The following is an 18,167-nucleotide window of genomic DNA, read 5'->3' as shown; positions in this document are numbered from 1 at the left end:
ACTAATGCAAGAAAGGGGGAAATGTATAACACTGGGACTTTAAATGAGGTGCATAAGGGGAGATGCACCCCCATCCCACACCAGTACTGTCCAGGTTAAACCCATAAAGTCATGTTAGTCTTTTGAATTAGACTATTAATTTTCCTATATTTTTTGTAACATGTTTTTCCATCTAGACCAGGGGTGTCAAACTCAATTCCATCGTGGGCCACATCAGCATTATGATTGCCCTCAAAAGGGCAGGTTGTATCTGTAAGATTAGATGTCCAGCGCATCCCCTCCCCTTACAGTAGATGTCAGGAGCCACACCACCATCAGAAGTTGAGTCCCCCACTCTCCCTTACATCACAGTGCACCCCCTTTCCTTTTGCTACTGCTGGGAAGAAGCTGGATGCATTGCTTGGAAGCAGAAAAAAGGGGTCTGGAGCAGGACCAGAGGAGGGCTGGAGCTAGAGAGAGGTGCGAGGGCCACATGAAATGACCTGGAGGGCCGGATTTGGCCTGCGGGCCTTGTGTTTGACACCTGTGATCTTTTTTTACTTTTATCTTATATACATATTTTTCTTTATAGACTATGCAGCATCCACTCCTGATGAGTCGGATTTATCGACGAAATGCGTTGAGATTTTACATGGCACTACCATATTTCATTTACATCTACTATGGTTACCCTACCATACCCACCTATATTGCATATTTGGTTTTTGACATGGTATATACTGTCCTGTATGGTCCTATTTTTCATGTATTTATATTGTATCTTGCTAATTTGCTGTGGTCTGCACGTTCAGATTTTTTTCCTCTATGTACCTACTTGTTGTTATGGGTCTTCATTGCCCATGTTAATAAATGTGTCTATTACTATTTAAATTGTGTTATTAACTGCCTCATTTAAAGTCCCAAACCTTTTATTGTTTTATGCTTTCTAATAATTGCATATTAATTGGGGGAGGGGGTGGAGAATGGAGGGCATTGGACCACTGTAGAGTAGACTGCTGCTTACAGACAAATATAAAAATATTATTAAAGCACAGTATCACATTCACCAAAATTATAATGGTAGCTGCAAACTACTGCATGGAGTATAGTTGAAGCCATTGTTAGCTCCTCCCCCAAGTTTCAGATTCCCAATCAGCCTCATGCAACTTTTTTTAAGGGTAGTCTGAAATGAAGGTTGCCCTACCATTCATTTTCCTTCCAAAAAATGCTACTTTCATGCCCCTCTCTCATTTTATTGCTTTCAAAGTCAAAGTCCTGAAACAATAATTTAGTAGGTGGAATCAGAACTCCTGACCCGTTCCAGGTCAATGACAAGAACTGTAGCTATTGGGTCTGCATGGCACCCTTGCAACAAGGAGAGGTCAGCAATGGCAGCCTACATATTTCTCTAAGGCCCCGTACTCACGACCAAACATGTCTGCTGAAACTGGTCCGCAGGCCAGTTTCAGCAGACATGTTTGGTCGTGTGTGGGCGCGAGCGGGCCGAATTCCAGCAAACATTTGCCCGCCGGGCCTTTTCCCAGCAGACAAATATTCCTGGACTTGTTTTAAAACAGTCCGCTGGAATTCTGCCCGCTCGGACATGTTCGGTCGTCTGTACAGACCTACCGTACATGTCCAGGCGCCCGCCGTCCCTCGCATGCGTCGAATGACTTCGACGCATGCGTGGAAGCATTTTAAAGGCGGGCCGCCCACGTCGCTGCGTCATTGTCGCGGCGACACCGCGTCATCGACGCGGCGACACCGCGGACACGCCCCGCGTATTGTTTACGCGCGGACTTCTGTACGATGGTGTGTACAACCATCGTACAGAAGCCCTCTGGCAGACATGTATGGTGAAAACGGTCCGACGGACCGCTTTCACCATACATGTTTGGTCGTGAGTACCCGGCCTTATGCCGCGTACACACGACCGTTTTTCGTGTTGTAAAAAATTACGTTTTTTTTTATGTCATTAAAACGATCGTGTGTGGGCTCCAGAGCATTTTTCACGATGTAAAAAATGGCCATTAAAAATTTCGAACATGCTCTAATTTTTCACAACGTTTTTAACATTGTCGTTTTTAACGTCGTAAAAAATGGTCGTGTGTGGGCTTTAACGACGTAAAAACCGTGCATGCTCAAAAGCAAGTTATGAGACAGGAGCGCTCGTTCTGGTAAAACTAGCGCTCGTAATGGAGTAAGCACATTCATCACGCTGTAACAGACTGAAAAGCGAGAATCGTCTTATACTAACACGGAATCAGCAAAAGCAGCCCAAAGTGTGGCGCCATCCGAATGGAACTTCCCCTTTATAGTGCCGTCGTACGTGTTGTACGTCACCGCCAGGGGCGTAACTAGAAATCACAGGGCCCCATAGCAAAATGTTGTATGGGGCCCCCCCTCCAAAAAAAATGAACTAATGCCATTGAACAACAGCTCAGGTCAGGTAATGAACACTCACCCCAGTGCAGCGGGCTCCTCCGGTCATCCTCATCCCCCTCCTCTGCATTGGTGCAGTCAGTGGAAGATTTCAGACTTGCCCGATCGCTCCTCCGCTGCCCTGATCTGAACTCTCCTGAGTCCCGCTTCAGCGCCGAGCGGGGATCTCAGTGTAGTGAGGTGGCGGCGGCTGCGGGATTGGAAACTCCCGCCTTCTGGAGCCGGCGACGCGTATGATGGACATCATATGTTCTGCAGGCTCCAGAAGGCGGGACCTGTGACTCGGCAGATCAGATCGCTTCCTGCTCGCCGGCGTTCGGGGCTAAATAGTGTATGGTGCCCTTTTTGAGACTCGGGGCTTTTCGGGGGCACATTCGGGGCTCTAGCCCGGGCCTAACGACGCCTCTGCTCGGGACACGGCCGGGCTCGCGGGGCTGGGAGCCGGATTACATTCTTCATCCTCACCAGTGTTGCCAACCCCCTGAAGTGAAATTTACTGGCAAGGATGCCAAAATTTACGAACGACACCAATTTTTTACTGGCACTGCAAAAAACTACCTAAAATTACTGTTTTCAGTGCTAAACAGTGCAAGTAAAATGTTTGAACTATAAACATGTAGCTAGTACTATTAGCAATGTGTTTAAGTTAAACAAAAGTCAAAAAACATATTTCTCCATTTACATGAAGGTCAGGTCACTATAACCCTACCAGCACTGGGTTCCCCCCTTACATCAGAGCCTGCAGTGATCCCCTTACAGTAAAAGGGAACTCTTATGTAAAGGGGAACGCTGCAGATCATGATCTAAGGGGGAACTCTGATGTGGGGGGAGGGGCGCTGGTGACCAGAGACCACCTTATATCAGAGTCCACTGCATTCCCTTTACATCAAAGTTCCCACTTACATCAGGGTCTGCAGGAACATTCTTCTGGTGACCACCTATGTAAGGAACATTATTCGCACAGACCACCAATGTAAGGAGCATTCTTTCTGCTGACCACCTATGTAAGGAACATTATTCGCACAGATCACCAATGCAAGGAACATTCTTTCTGGTGACCACCAATGCAAGGAACATTATTTCTGCTGACAACCAATGCAAGGAACATTCTTTCTGGTGACCACCAATGCAAGGAACATTCTTTCTGGTGACCACCAACGTAAGGAACATTATTCGCACAGACCACCAATGTAAGGAGCATTCTTTCTGCTGACCACCAATGTAAGGAACATTATTCGCACAGACCACCAATGTAAGGAACATTTTTTCTGGTGACCACCAATGTAAGGAACATTCTTTCTGGGGACCACCAATGTAGGGAACATTATTCGCACAGACCACCAATGTAAGAAACATTCTTTCTGGGGACCACCAATGTAGGGAACATTCTTTCTGCTGACCACTAATGTAAGGGACATTCTTTCCACTGATGGTTCTTTTTGTCGAAGTGTACAGATATATCAGTGTTGTATACAAGGAATAGCTCTCAATATACAGATATCAGTGTCAGGGAAAACACTCAGTGTATAGATGTCAGTTATACACTTAGTGCTATTCCTTATGTGTTACACTGACATCTATACACTGAGTGTTTTCCCTGACACTGATATCTGTATATTGAGAGCTATTCCTTGTATACAACACTGATATATCTGTACACTTGGACACTCAGTGTACAGATATCCGTGTGTCAGGGAATAGCTCCTGGTAGATGGGCACTGGGGAAGAAGGAACACTTAGCCTGGCTGATGATCACAGACATGCTGTGATTACACACTGACCTGCTGCCACACACAACAAGACTCCACTGTGTCTTCCCTCTCCAGCCTCCAGCTCTCTCACTGGCTTTCCCCCGCGGCATGGATGTATACTGTGGCCCCGCCCCTCTGCTGAATTCCCTAGGAGGATAGGTGGCCAGAGCGCCTGTCATTGCAATAATCCTCATGGCTCCATGATCGCTCTGTAATCCTGGCCAGCACCTAGTCCTCTCATACAGCCTCATCATCTGCAGGCAGGGTTGACATCACTCACTACCTCTGCGGTGCACAAACGTTCCTAATTTTGCATAATAAACTGTGGGCACATCCAGGGGCAGACTGAGCAGCTCATGGGGCCTCCCTGACTCTGGGGTCCTCGGTTTCTGCCCGCCTGATCAGTCTGCCCCTGTACCGGACTGTTCGTAGAAAAAAAAAAAAAAAATTTACAAAAAAAAAACGGACGGTTAGCAACACAGATCCTCACCGGGCCCCTCTCGGCTGCGGGCCCCATAGCGCCCGCGTGGGTCGCTATGGCGGTAGTTCCGCCACTGGTCACCGCGCTTTGCTAGAGCATTTTTTTTACGATCATGTGTAGGCAAGGCCATTTTTACGATCGGGTTGAAAAAAACATTGGGCCGGATTCAGGTAGGAGATACGACGGCGTATCTCCAGATACGCCGTCGTATCTCTGAGTTGCGTCGTCGTATCTATGCGCCTGATTCGTAGAATTAGTTACGCATTGATTCCCCTAAGATCCGACTGGCATAAGTGTCTTACACCGTCGTATCTTAGGCTGCATATTTACGCTGGCCGCTAGGTGGCGCTTCCGTCGATTTACGCAAGGAATATGCTAATTAGGTAGATACGCCGATTCACAAACGTACGTACGCCCGGCGCTGTTTTTTTTACGTTGTTTACGTTAGGCTTTTTCGGCGTAAGGTTGCTCCTGCTTTTATGAGGCGTACGCAATGTTAAGTATGGACGTCGTTCCCACGTCAAATTTTAAAATTTTTACGTTGTTCGCGTAAGTCGTTCGTTAGGGCTGTACGTAAGTTACGTTCACGTCTAAAGCAATGACGACTTGCGGCGTAATTTCGAGCATGCGCACTGGAATTTTTTCACAAACGGCGCATGCGCCGTTCACAAAAAACGTAAAATACGCGGGGTCATGTTAAATTTAAATAAAACACGCCCACAACATCCCCATTTGAATTAGGCGGGCTTACGCCGGCCCACATACGTTACGCGCCGTAACTTAGGGCGCAAGTTGTTTCTGAATACGGAACTTGCGCCCAAATTTATGGCAGCGTAACGTATCTGATATACATTACGCCAGCAGAAAGATCCGCTGATCTTTCTGAATCCAGCCCATTGTTTTTTCTAGACCATTAAAAATTTCGGGCCAGATTCACAGCAGAAATACGCCGGCGTATCTACTGATATGCCGGCGTATTTTCAAATTTGCAGCGTCGTATCTTGATTTGGAATCCTCAAACCAAGATATGACGGCTTTTGGCATAGATCCGACAGGCGTATGGCTTCGTACGCCTTCAGATCGTAGGTGTAATTCCCTGGCGCCCGCTGGGTTGAATTTGCGTCGTTTTCCAGCGTCGGGTATGCAAATTAGCTGTTTACGGCGATCCATGAAGGTACGCGCGTTCGTCGCATTCTCTTACGTCGGTTTTTCCCGTCGTAAAGTTAAGTGTGCTATTTAGATGGTGTAAAATGACACCATCCATGTTAAAGTATGACCGTTGTTCCCGCGTCAAATTTTCATTTTTTTTTTGCGTAAGACGTCTGGGAATACGAAAGTACGTTACGCACGTCGCCGTTCAAAAAACACATCGGGGTGCCATAATTTCACGCAAAGCACGGCGGGAAATTTCCAAACGGAGCATCACGGCGGGAAATTTCCAAACGGAGCATGTGCAGAACGTTCGGTGCGGGAACACGCCTAATTTAAATGGTACACGCCCCATTTGAATTAGGCGGGCTTGCGCCGGACGGCTTTACGCTACGACGCCGAAAGTTTACACGCAAGTGTTTTGTGAATCAAGCACTTACGCTGGAAACTTGCGGCGGCGTATCATATCCCGTTTACGTTACGCCGCCGCAAGTTTCCAGCGTAAGTGCTTCATCAGGTAACTATAAATTATGAAAAATGAAAAATCCCACTTGCAGACAGCAGACTTTGTCAAGTGAGCTAGTCTATCTACATACCCACTGAAATGGGGAAGGACATTGAGGCTTATAAATCAGTAATAACGACTAGAAATGAATATTTCTGATGCAGTAAATTGCAGAGGCAGCATTGAAGGGGGTTCCACGTGTCTCCAAGGCCACAATTTTGCCCTCTCAGTTATAGGAGGGCAGAGCAGAACACAAAGTTATTGTCAAGAGCTGGAATAAAGAGCACCAGAACAGCTCTCAACCTTGGAAATGTATTATAATTTCATTAGGAGAGAAGAAACACTGAAATAGGTCAGTTCCACTTCTGTCTTTATAATGGCTTAATAAAAAAATGCCATTTGTTTCTTCTTGTCACTTTAGAACACTTTGTCACGGCTCATTTTCACTGCAATGTTAAATTGACATTTGATCTCATTAATGGTTTCTCAAGCGGTGAAAATCTATGGCAGATGGCCAAACAGCCTTATATTAACAGCTTAGCCCTCTAATTGACTTCATAACGCTAATATATCTGAGTTAGGAGACATCAGATTTTTTTCAATTGGAGTTTATATTAATTATCGCCAGTTAATTGAAGTTTTAGTGTATATGTTATCTTTACTTAATAAAGGATAAATGCACTTTAAAAGTATGTTTAGCATTTTTTGCCCCTTCCCTGACCTTATGTAACAAAATGCGCGCTTACCTACAGTACCGCCATTCTGCTGTTATAGCTGGATTCAGGTATGCGGACGCATCCTTGCGGCGGCGTAGCGTATCGTATTTACACTACGCCGTCGTAAGTTAGTAAGGCAAGTACTGTATTCACAAAGTACTTGCCTGCTAAGTTACGGCGGCGTAGCGTAAATGCGGCGGGCGTAAGAGCGCCTAATTCAAATTAGGCTGAGGGGGCGTGTTTTATGTTAATATGGGTTGACCTGACGTGATTGACGTTTTTTAGGAACGGCGCATGCACCGTCCGTGTACATATCCCAGTGTGCATTGCGGCAAAGTACGCCGCAAGGACCTATTGGTTTCAACGTGGACGTAAATTACGTCCAGCCCTATTCACGGACGACATAGGCAAACGACGTAAAATTTTCAAATTTCGACGCGGGAACGACGGCCATACTTAACATTACTAGTCCAGCTATTTGATGGAATAACTTTACGCCTGAAAATGCCTTACGTAAACGGCGTATCTGTACTGCGTCGGCCGGGCGTACGTTCGTGAATAGGCGTATCTAGTGATTTACATATTCTACACCGACCGCAATTGAAGCGCCACCTAGCGGGCAGCCTAAAAATTACACTTTAAGATACGACGGTGTAAGACACTTACACCGCTCGTATCTTAGCTTAATTTAAGCGTATCTGGTTAACAGAATACGCTTAAATTTGCGTCGGCGCAGATTCAGACTTAGGCTGGCGTATCTACTGATACGCCAGCCTAAGTCTTTCTGAATCTGCCTATTTGTTTATATTCAGTGGTGAAAATCTTTATTGTAAAGCGCCCAGAGGCGAGTCAGTTCGCATGTGTTGCGCTATATAAGTTTCTCACTCACTCGCCCCACCTGCACACAAGTGCCCAATAGACTTCTGTAGGGTTGAGTGCCAGAGACTGTGCAGGCACGGTCAAAACAGCGAAGACTTTCACTACCGGATATAAGCAAAAAGAGAAGCCGCGCTTGTTGGATTGAGCCAAGAACGATCTGTGGAGGAGAGAGGGTTAGGTTAGGAACGGGGAAAAGGTCAAAAAGGAGACTAAAGCCGTGTACACACGATCGGTTTGTCCGATGAAAACAGACCGTTTTCATCAGACAAACTGATCGTGTGTGGTCCCCATCGTTTTTTGGGTGAAAAAAAAATAGAACTTGTTTTAAATTTTTCCTATGGTTAAAAATACGATAGAAAAACCAGATCGTCTGTGTGGAACTCCATTGGACAAAAATTCACGCATGCTCAGAATCAAGTCGACGCATGCTCGAAAGCATTGAACATCATTTTTTTCAGCTCGTCGTAGTGTTGTACAACACCGCGTTTTGGCACGATCGGATTTTTGACTGATGGTGTGTAGACAAGACTGATGAAAGTCAGTTTTATCGGATATCCGACGAAAAAATCCATCGGATCAGATTCCATCAGATATCCGATCGTGTTAAGCCCTGTACACACGATCGGTTCATCCGATGAAAACGGTCTGATGGATTTTTTCATCAAATATCCGATGAAGCCGACTTTCATCAGTCGTACCTACACACCATCAGTTAAAAAACAGATCGTGTCAGAACACGGTGACGTAAAACACAACGACGTGCTGAGAAAAATTAAGTTCAATGCTTCCAAGCATACGTCGACTTGATTCTGAGCATGCGTGGATTTTTAACCGATGGACGTGCCCACAGACGATCGTTTTTTTCTATCGGTTTTTTAACCATCAGAAAATTTTAAAACAAGTTATTATTTTTTTCACCGATGGATAACAAACCGATGGGTCTCACACACGATCGGTTCTGATGAGTTCTGATCTGTGTGTAACACTGTACCTAAATAATTTTTATAACATTTTTGGGGGGGAACAGATAGAACTTTCTTTTGGTGGCATTTAATAACCACTGGATTTTTTTACTATATAAAGTGAAAAAATAATTAAAAATGTACTTAAAAAAAAATGTTTCCTTACTCTGTGTTAAAGCGGAGCTCCGCCAATTTTTTTTAAAGTCAACAGCTACAAATACTGTAGCTGCTGACTTTTAAAATAAGGACACTTACCTGTCCAGACGCCCGCGATGTCAGCAACCAAAGCCGATCTCTCCCTCGGCTCTTGGGTGGAGGCCCCGCCATCTTCAGTAAGGGAATCAGGAAGTGAAGCCTTGTGGCTTTACTTCCTGGTTCCCTACTGCACATGCGCAACTCGCGCCGCATGTTCCCACTGGTCCCTGCTGTCTTCTGGGACCTGTGTGTCTCCTAGAAGACAGTGAGGGGGGATAGAAAGTGGATTAGATACCCGTGGGTGGCTCAGGTATCTATGCCCAGAAGTGGGAGCCAAATACCTGTATGTTTGGTGAAGGATCACATTTATTACCTTAAAGCGGTGGTTCACCCTAAAAAACAAGTTTCTACCAAGAAATCTAGCATACTAGCGTGAGCTACAGTATGCCTTTATTTTATTTTTTTGCTCTGTACTCACAGTTTAATCCCGTAGTTAAGTTTCAGACTCCCCGCGGGGAATGGGCGGGGAACATGATTGACGGCCGGCTATGGAGCGTCACGCTTCCCGAAAATTGCCGGAGTAGGACTCGGCTCTTCACGGCGCTATACGGCGCCTGCGCACAGACTAGGAGCTGACTGCGCAGGCGCCGTGAAGAGCCAAGTCCTATTTCGGCTATTTTCGGCAAGCGTGACGCGCCATAGCCGGCCGTCAATCATGTTCCCCTCTGCATAGGAACGTCTACTCCTCGCGGGGAGTCTGAAACTTAACTACGGGATTAAACTGTGAGTACAGCGCAAAAAAAATAAAAAATAAAGGCATACTGTAGCTCGCGCTAGTATGCTGGATGGCATGGTAGACAAAATATTTTTTTTTTAGGGTGAACCCCCGCTTTAAGCAAGAGTATATGTAAAGTTGCTAAAGACGACCTGTCATTGGATGTTTTCATAACATAATTATTGGGACTTTTAATTAATTAGTCACTATTGTATAATAAGCACTAGTGTATAGTGCATCACTGCACTGGTTTTTGTAATAATATATTTATTTTGTTTGGCATGTATTTGGTAATTTGACATGTATCACAATTATAGGATGGTATTTTGTAGTTATACCCTATAGTTGAGCGCCCTCTACCGTCACGTTTTACACTATCTTGAGTATATTATACTTCACAGAGGAGCAGCTTTTAATTTAAATTTTATTTCATATTTTTTTATTTTTTAGCGCTAAATACACCTTTTGCTTTAAATACCTGTATTACCTGTATTATTATTTTTTTTTAAATCTATTAATCGAACACGAAAATTTTAATCAGTAACAGTCCTACGAAATTCTCCTGTTTTTAATGTGTATCGGTCTGTTGTGGCCCTTCAACGATATCCTTTCATTGTTGTTTCTTTTCCCTTTTTGCTTTGAAAAACAAAATGTAATAAAAATTGCCAATTGAAAATAAGCTCACATTACTACTGGACGTGTCATTATGTCTAATATAAAGGAAGAAATGAAAGGAACGGCAATCACCGGACTTTCCTGAACACCAAAGAAAAGGGGTATGATCTAAAAATCTTTGAAGGTTCTCATTTTTTTAGATCATGGAATAGCTGTTAGTAGTGAATCACCTTCAATGGACTTGTCCTTTAATGTTTAAGATGTTGGAGTTTATCCAAGCCACTGCTTCAGTTTCTAGAAGATCTAGTACAGGGGTCCTCAAACTGTGGCCCTCCAGTTGTTCAGGAACTACAATTCCCATCATGCCTAGTCATGTCTGTGAATGTCAGAGTTTTGCAATGCCTCATGGGATATGTAGTTCTGCAACAGCTGGAAGGCCATAGTTTGAAGATCCCTAATCTAGTATGATCTAGAACAGGGGTGTCAAACTAAATTTCCTTGCTAGCTGCATCAGCATTATGGTCGCCCTCTACGGGCCGGTGGTATCTGTAAGAATGTAGATGTCCAGAGTACCCCAGTCCCCCTTACTTCAGAAGTCAAGAGTCTCCCCAACCTCCTAACATCACAGTGCACCCCTCTTACCTAGTGCTGCTGCCAGGAAGAAGCTGGAGGGGGAGCTAGGAAGCAGAGGGTACCGGGTCTGGAGTCTGATGAATGCTGAGATGGGGGAGGCAGAGACAAGGGGGGGGGGGGGGTGTTGCGGCTGCACAGAAATTAACAGGATCTGTAGAAGAAATTCTGTCCTCTCTGTTGCCGACTGCTGGAATGGGAAATGGGGTGGGGGCAGAGATGAGCCTCTCCGGGGCTGCAAGGAGAAGCACATGATCTGGTGGAGGAGTTCTGTCCTCCCCTCTGCTGTTGGCTGCTGAGATAAGATGGGGCAGAGACAAGGGTATTGCAGGGGAGGTGCGAGGACCACATAAAATGTTCAGCACATGACATGTATATGTAATTAGTTGACCTCCAGCTGTTGAAGAACTACAAGTTCCATGAGACATAGCAAGACTCTGACAGACACAAGCATGACACCCAGATGCAGAGGCATGATGGGACTTGTAGTTTTGCAACAGCTGCAGGGCCGCTAAGTGCATATCCCTGATTGTAGCAGAAGCCTGATTGATTCTCACTCTGATTTCCAGTTAATGACTCTAGCTACATTTAAAAACACATTAAAGTGTTACTAAACCCACAACAGTAAAATTAGTCTGTATATGCAGTAAAGCATGCTTGTTATACTCAATGTGGAACCTAAGGGGTTAATCCTCTGCATTGTGTAAAAAGGCTGTTTGATCCTGTCTTCTGTAATCCTTCCCTTTTTTTACTGTCCCAAATCCAACTCCTGATAGTACAGAGCCTTGGGGGTACTCTGCACATGCTCAGTTTGGTATGTATTGGGGGGGGGGTACATGTGATCAGCACAGGGCCAATCAGCACTGTCCAGACAGAGGGTCAGGGGTCCTGCAGCCCCATAGGACAGTCAGAGGAGAATGAAAACTCCTCCTACAAGCTTTAAACAGACACTGATAGAAGTCACAAGACTGCTATATACTGCTGATGAGAAAAAAGTATTTAGAAGTTTATATTTACTAAAATAATTGCATTTCCATATATATAAAGTGAATGCAGGTTCTGGGTTTAGTAACACTTGAAATGATCTTTCAGTCCAAAAATAATTGCATTTGCTTTTGTTTAAAATCTGCCTGAAGTTTTAGTTAAAAGCACATGTAATCCCATTATAAACAATTGAAATGCAAGCTGAAGCCGCACCCTGGGACAATGTACTTTGTGGTGACAATGCTACTGATCATTGTAAGGCAGGGGTTTAGCATTGTCGCATTGAAAAGAAGTGACAGCAATACAATTTTAAACAGTTGCTAAAGAAAAAGAAAAACGTTACACTATCAGGGTTACAGGAGGCATCACCAGCAAATTGCAATACATACATTTGTAGCTTTGGGTTTACAAAAACGTTAACCCTTCTTGCCCATTGGGCACACATTTTCTAAATGACAAATACAATTCTCTGTCCCCCTTCTCTAACAGAGATAAAGTATAAAGATGGCTCATCTCCTTCCCATCTCACCTGCTGATTGTAGTCTCAGCCCCGTGTCCAGCTTGTTGTGCGGCTTGTTGCTGATGAACAGATAGCAGAGGACACAAACGGTGATGATAAATGCCAACAGGACCACAGCAGCTATGGATAAGCCCACCAGTGCTCCCACGCTGCGGAGACAAAAAAGCACACAATGCGTGACTAGCAGTCTAATAAATAAACTGTTTTCCATTATAAATTGCCAAATCTAGAACTATCAAAATGAATAAGCACCAGGCATGTACTGGCCATAGGGACTACAGGGAGTTTCCCGGTGGGCCGATGGCTCAGTGGGCCCGTTTCAGTGTCGTACTCCACTTCATGCAGTGATGTGAGAAGGGTGAGAAAAATACAGAGGAGAATAAGTGAAATAATAAAAGAGGTGAGTGAGGACTTCTTATGTTATGCTACTTATGTTTGTTTTTTTTTGCACAATTGCGTATAGTTTATATACCGTTTTTGTGCTTATTTGCAAACATAAAGTGAGCCGGTCTGGATGAAGTCCAGGGCCAAATTTTTGTCTCAGTCCAGCCCTGATAAGCGCTAGGTATCAGTGTATACCATTAATATCCATACTACATATTTATAAAACCCCTTACCTGCCAGTGTCATTTACACAGTAATCAGTGCATTTTTATAGCACCAATCGCTGTATAAATGACAATGGTCCCAAAATAGCGTCAAGTGTCCATAATGTCGCAGTCGCAATCAGTGGCGGCTGGCGCTCAAATTTTTTTGGGGGGCGCTAACAAACAAAAAGAAAAACATCAATTGCAGCCTCGCTGTGCCATTAAACGTTGCCACTGTGCCATCAAACGTGCCATTCCATCAAACGCAGCCACTGTGCCCATCAATTGTCACCACTGTGCCCAGCAACTGTCATTACTGTGCCCAGCAATTTTCACCACTGTGCCCAGCAATTGTCACCACTGTGCCCAGCAATTGTCACCACTGCACTGTGCCCAGCAATTGTCACCACTGTGCCCAGCAATTGTCACCACTGTGCATAGCAATTGTTCTTCACTGCACTGTGCCCAGCAATTGTCACCACTGTGCCCAGCAATTGTCACCACTGTGCCCAGCAATTGTCACCACTGCACTGTGCCCAGCAATTGTCACCACTGTGCCCAGCAATTGTCACCACTGCACTGTGCCCAGCAATTGTCACCACTGTGCCCAGCAATTGTCACCACTGCACTGTGCCCAGCAATTGTCACCACTGTGCCTAGCAATTGTCACCACTGCACTGTGCCCAGCAATTGTCACCACTGTGCCCAGCAATTGTCACCACTGTGCCCAGCAATTGCCGCCAGATTGTCCCCGTCCCCCAGCACTTACCTTTCTCGAGTCAGCCATCATCCCTCGATGTCTTCTCCCAAATCCTGCCCTCGATTCCGCTTCAGCCAATCAGGTTACCGGTAACCAGACCCGGTGAACCTGATTGGCTGAGACGAATGTCAGTGTTAACCAGGGAACGCACACCCCCTGCGTCCCCTGGTTAACTATTTGGAAGCCGATTAGAGCCAACAGGCTGTAATCGGAAAGCCTATCAGAGCCGCTGGCTCTAATAGGGACTTCCAAACACCAACAAACTGCTGTTATTCAGATGGCCGACGCTCACCAGGGGGCCGGCCATCTGAATAGTGGGCGGCAGCAGAGACAATACATAGAGATTCATATATTGCATGAATCTCTATGTACTGTACACCTGACGGAGCAGGGGAGAGAGGGGGCGGCGCTCCTGCGCCCACTATGGACGCACCGCCGCTGGTCACGATAAAAATCGCTAATCGCCGCCATTACTAGTAGAAAAAATAAAATAAAAATGCCATAAAACTACCCCCTATTTTGTAGACGCTATAACTTTTGCGCAAACCAATTAATAAACGCTTATTGCAATTGTTTTACTAAAAATATGTAGAAGAATACGTATCGGCCTAAACTGAGGAAAAAAAAATGTTTTTTGGGGATATTTATTATAGCAAAAAGTAAACACTAATGTTTTATATTTCAAAATTGTCTAACCTCCCTGGCGGTATGATTCTGTCTGGAATTACGTACCAAAAGCGGTACACTTATTTTGCAAGGAAATTTGGCGTTTTATACTGTAGGCCTGTAATTCTTAGGAATAACTCACTTAAATCTGACCAAACAAGAGTCTTGTAGGCATCCCGGGTATGATTTTTTTTAAAAACAAAATGATAAATTATAATATAATAAATAATTATAAATAATTATAACAAGTAATAATATAATTATAATAAAAATTATTCAATATTGTAATCAACTCAAAATCACTGAAATTTGCTCAGTTGCAGAATTGTCGCTGTCATTACTTTTATTTTTTTATGATGTATTTCCCCACAAATCGCTATCGCACAATTCTGCAAGTGATTATAATTTATTATCACTGTTTTCTAGCTGATCTAAAACCATTTTTGACATAAAGGGACACTTTTGGACAATCTACAGTTTGCAGGCAGAAAGAACAGTTTTTATTATATAAAAGTACATGTAGGACACTGGGCAGACCACTAGGGACAAGGGGGATGTGTATTTTTTACAAACAGTACTGTAATCTATAAGATTACAGTATACTGTGTGTATAGTGTTTGTTTACTTTTTTGAATTTGGCGCCGTTCTCCGCCCCCGTGCGTCGTAACGTCGCAGGGAACGGAGATCGGCGGCACACGGGGACACTGTGAATCGAGCGAGGAGGACCCGCTCGCTCACACAGCGGGGAGGCATCGCAGGATCCTGGGACAAGGTAAGTAACTTGCCTGTGGATGCTGCGAAAGGTAAGCCGCGCCGCTGCACACTCTGCACAGCTACCCCGAGCGTGACTCAGGGATACCGTTCTTAGCATAAAAAATCCACCCCGAGTCACGCTCGGGTTTACCACTAAGGGGGTTAAGGGGCCAAAAATTCAAACCGCAGAGGTGATCAAATACCACCAAATGAAAACTCTATTTGTGGGGAAAAGAGGACATTAATTTTGTTTGGGAAACACGTCGCACGACCGCGCAATTGTCAGTTAAAGTGACGCAGTGCCGAATCGCAAAAAGTGGCCTGGTCATTTGGCAGCCAAATCCTCTGGGGCTGAAGTTGTTCTTTATGGTTTTCAATAGAAAAATGTAATACTAAGACGTACGCCTGTCGGCTCTAGCCGAGATGCCGTCGTATCTTGTTTTGAGGATTCAAAACAAAGATACGACGCGGGAATTTTCAAATTCATCTATAGATATGCCGGCGTAATTTCTTTGTGGATCTGCCCCCGCATGTTTAGGAGATATTTAATGTACCTATAGGTAAGCCTTTTTTTTTTATTTAATTTTTTAGGCTTTCTTACCTTATCTTCACCTGGTGTTCCTGCCAGTAAGTATGTTGTTTTTTCTTGATGAAGAAATTCGATTATTTTTTTTAATTTTTTTTTATTGGATATGTTTTATAGCAGTAAATAAGAAAATGTGGGGTTTTTTTTTTTTCAAAATTCTCAGTCTTTTTTTATTTTAAAACACAGAGGTGAATAAATACGACCAAAGGAAAGCTCTATTTACGGGGGGGGAAAAGACGTAAATTTTATTTGGGTACAGCATCGCACGACCACACACTTGTCAGTTAAAGTAACAGTGCCATATGGCACAAAATGGCCTGGTCATGAACGGGGGTAAATCTTCCAGAGGTCAAGTGGTTAAATAAAATGTTAATTAACATTTTCAACCTCCTCTTGCAGCTCCGACAATGTTTCTATTATCAGTCAATAGCCAAAGCAGGAGACGGGTCAACTTTAATGGGAGTGAATACAGCAAATTACCAGCACACATACAGTAGCTATCCCTGAGAAATATTGCTGTACTGTTATGACTTTAAAGTGGAGATTTCGATTCTTGCAAATACCCAACCTTGGACTTTTTCTCTTTAAGGCCTGGTTCACACCTGTGCATTTTTTAGTGTGTTTTCCGTTTTGCAGAAAACACACTACAGTTCATTTAACATACTTCTAAGCACTTTTTTCTTGTTTCTTTTAACTGATGAGACTTCAGAAAATTGATAATTTAGTTGGTTGCTGTGGGTTACTGTACTTTTTCACATCATGATCAGGGCCGCCATCAGGGGGGTAAAGGCAGTACTACACCTGTAAGGGGCCCGGATGGCAACCCCCTTTAAAAAAAAAAGGCAACTCCCCTTTTTTTTATTTATTTTTTACTAAAAAAAAAAAATTCTAATGTATTTTTATTTTTTATTAGGGGTACGGGGGGGCCCAGAGGTCCCCAGGGCCCCGGATGGCAACCCCCTTTTTTTATAAAAAAATAATATTTTTTATTTATATTATTTTATTTCTCATATATATATATATATATATATATATATATATATATATATATATATATATATATATATATATATATATATATATATATATATATATGTATATATATATATATATATATATATATATATATTTTTTTTTATTATTATTATTATTAAAGGGCTCAGAGGTCCCCAGGGCCCCATGTGACAAACCCCCTTTTTTTTAAAAATGTTATAAATGTTAATTTTTTTATTTTTGTTTATATATATTTATTTTTTATTAAAGGGCCCAGAGGTCCCCAGGGCCCTGGATGGCAACCCCCCCCCCTTTTTTTTTTTTTTTATAAATGTTTATTTTTTTACTTTTTTTATATATTTTTTTTTATTTATTTTTATTAAAGGGCCCAGAGGTTTCTTTTTTTAATTATTATTAAAGGGCCCAAAGGTCCCGGATGACAACCCCCCTTTTTTGTAATTTCTTTTTATGAAAAAATAATAATAATTTGTATATATATATATATATATATTTATTTTTTTATTATAGGGCCCAGAGGTCCCCAGGGCCCCGGATGGCTACCCCCTTTTCTTATATATATATTTCTTTATTTTTTGTAAAGGGCCCCCCCCGCTTCTCAAGTCGCGGCAGCCTAACCCCCCCCCCCCCCCCCCGCGCTTCTCAATTTCAGGCGGCAGCACCCCCGGTTCTCTGCTCCAGGGGGCCCATGCCTGAAGCAATAATTCCTGATGGCTGCCCTGATCATGATTGCTCCCTGCACTGCCTCTTTAAATATGGCGGATAATAATATATAATATATACAGTGTAGTGAGCATATAAACACACCTTGTCATCTGCTCCGTGTGATACAGAGGTGCAAACCCTGCCTCCTGTTACAGCTGAGATCTCAGTGCAGATTAAACAGACTTAATTAAGCATCGCTGATAAAGGATCATCACTCTACAGCTGTCCCTGTACACAGGGTGAGACACAGAAACCCAATAAAAATGCTGCACAGACCCCTCCATACATTGCTCATTAATACTTTAAGCCAATGCAGTGACCCCAGGTGACTGCTGAACTCAGGAGCCACTGAATTATACATTAGTCAGTATAGAAATGTTGTATTCTACCAATGGAGCAATGCGTTTATAAAACCCAAACAACATCAGATGTCCTTATATTAACCACTCGCCAACTAGGCATTTGGGGGACTTTGGGCCAGATCCTCAAAAGGGATACGCCGTCGTATCCCTGTTT

At 43.6% G+C, this 18,167-nt stretch overlaps 1 protein-coding gene across 1 annotated transcript in view; it reads right to left on the bottom strand.

Moving 5' to 3' along the window:
* Positions 1-18,167, bottom strand: part of SHISAL2A (shisa like 2A) — a 122,821-nt gene that overhangs the window by 93,336 nt on the left and 11,318 nt on the right. The window contains exon 2 of the mRNA XM_040360450.1: positions 12,593-12,732. Coding sequence (XP_040216384.1) covers positions 12,593-12,732 — 140 coding nt within the window. The remainder of the gene's footprint in view (positions 1-12,592; positions 12,733-18,167) is intronic.

The sequence above is a fragment of the Rana temporaria genome, chromosome 7 (genome assembly GCF_905171775.1).
Source record: "Rana temporaria chromosome 7, aRanTem1.1, whole genome shotgun sequence".
NCBI lineage: Eukaryota > Metazoa > Chordata > Amphibia > Anura > Ranidae > Rana > Rana temporaria.
Note: the sequence above shows the minus strand (reverse complement) of the source record. Positions and strands in the feature narration are given on the sequence as shown.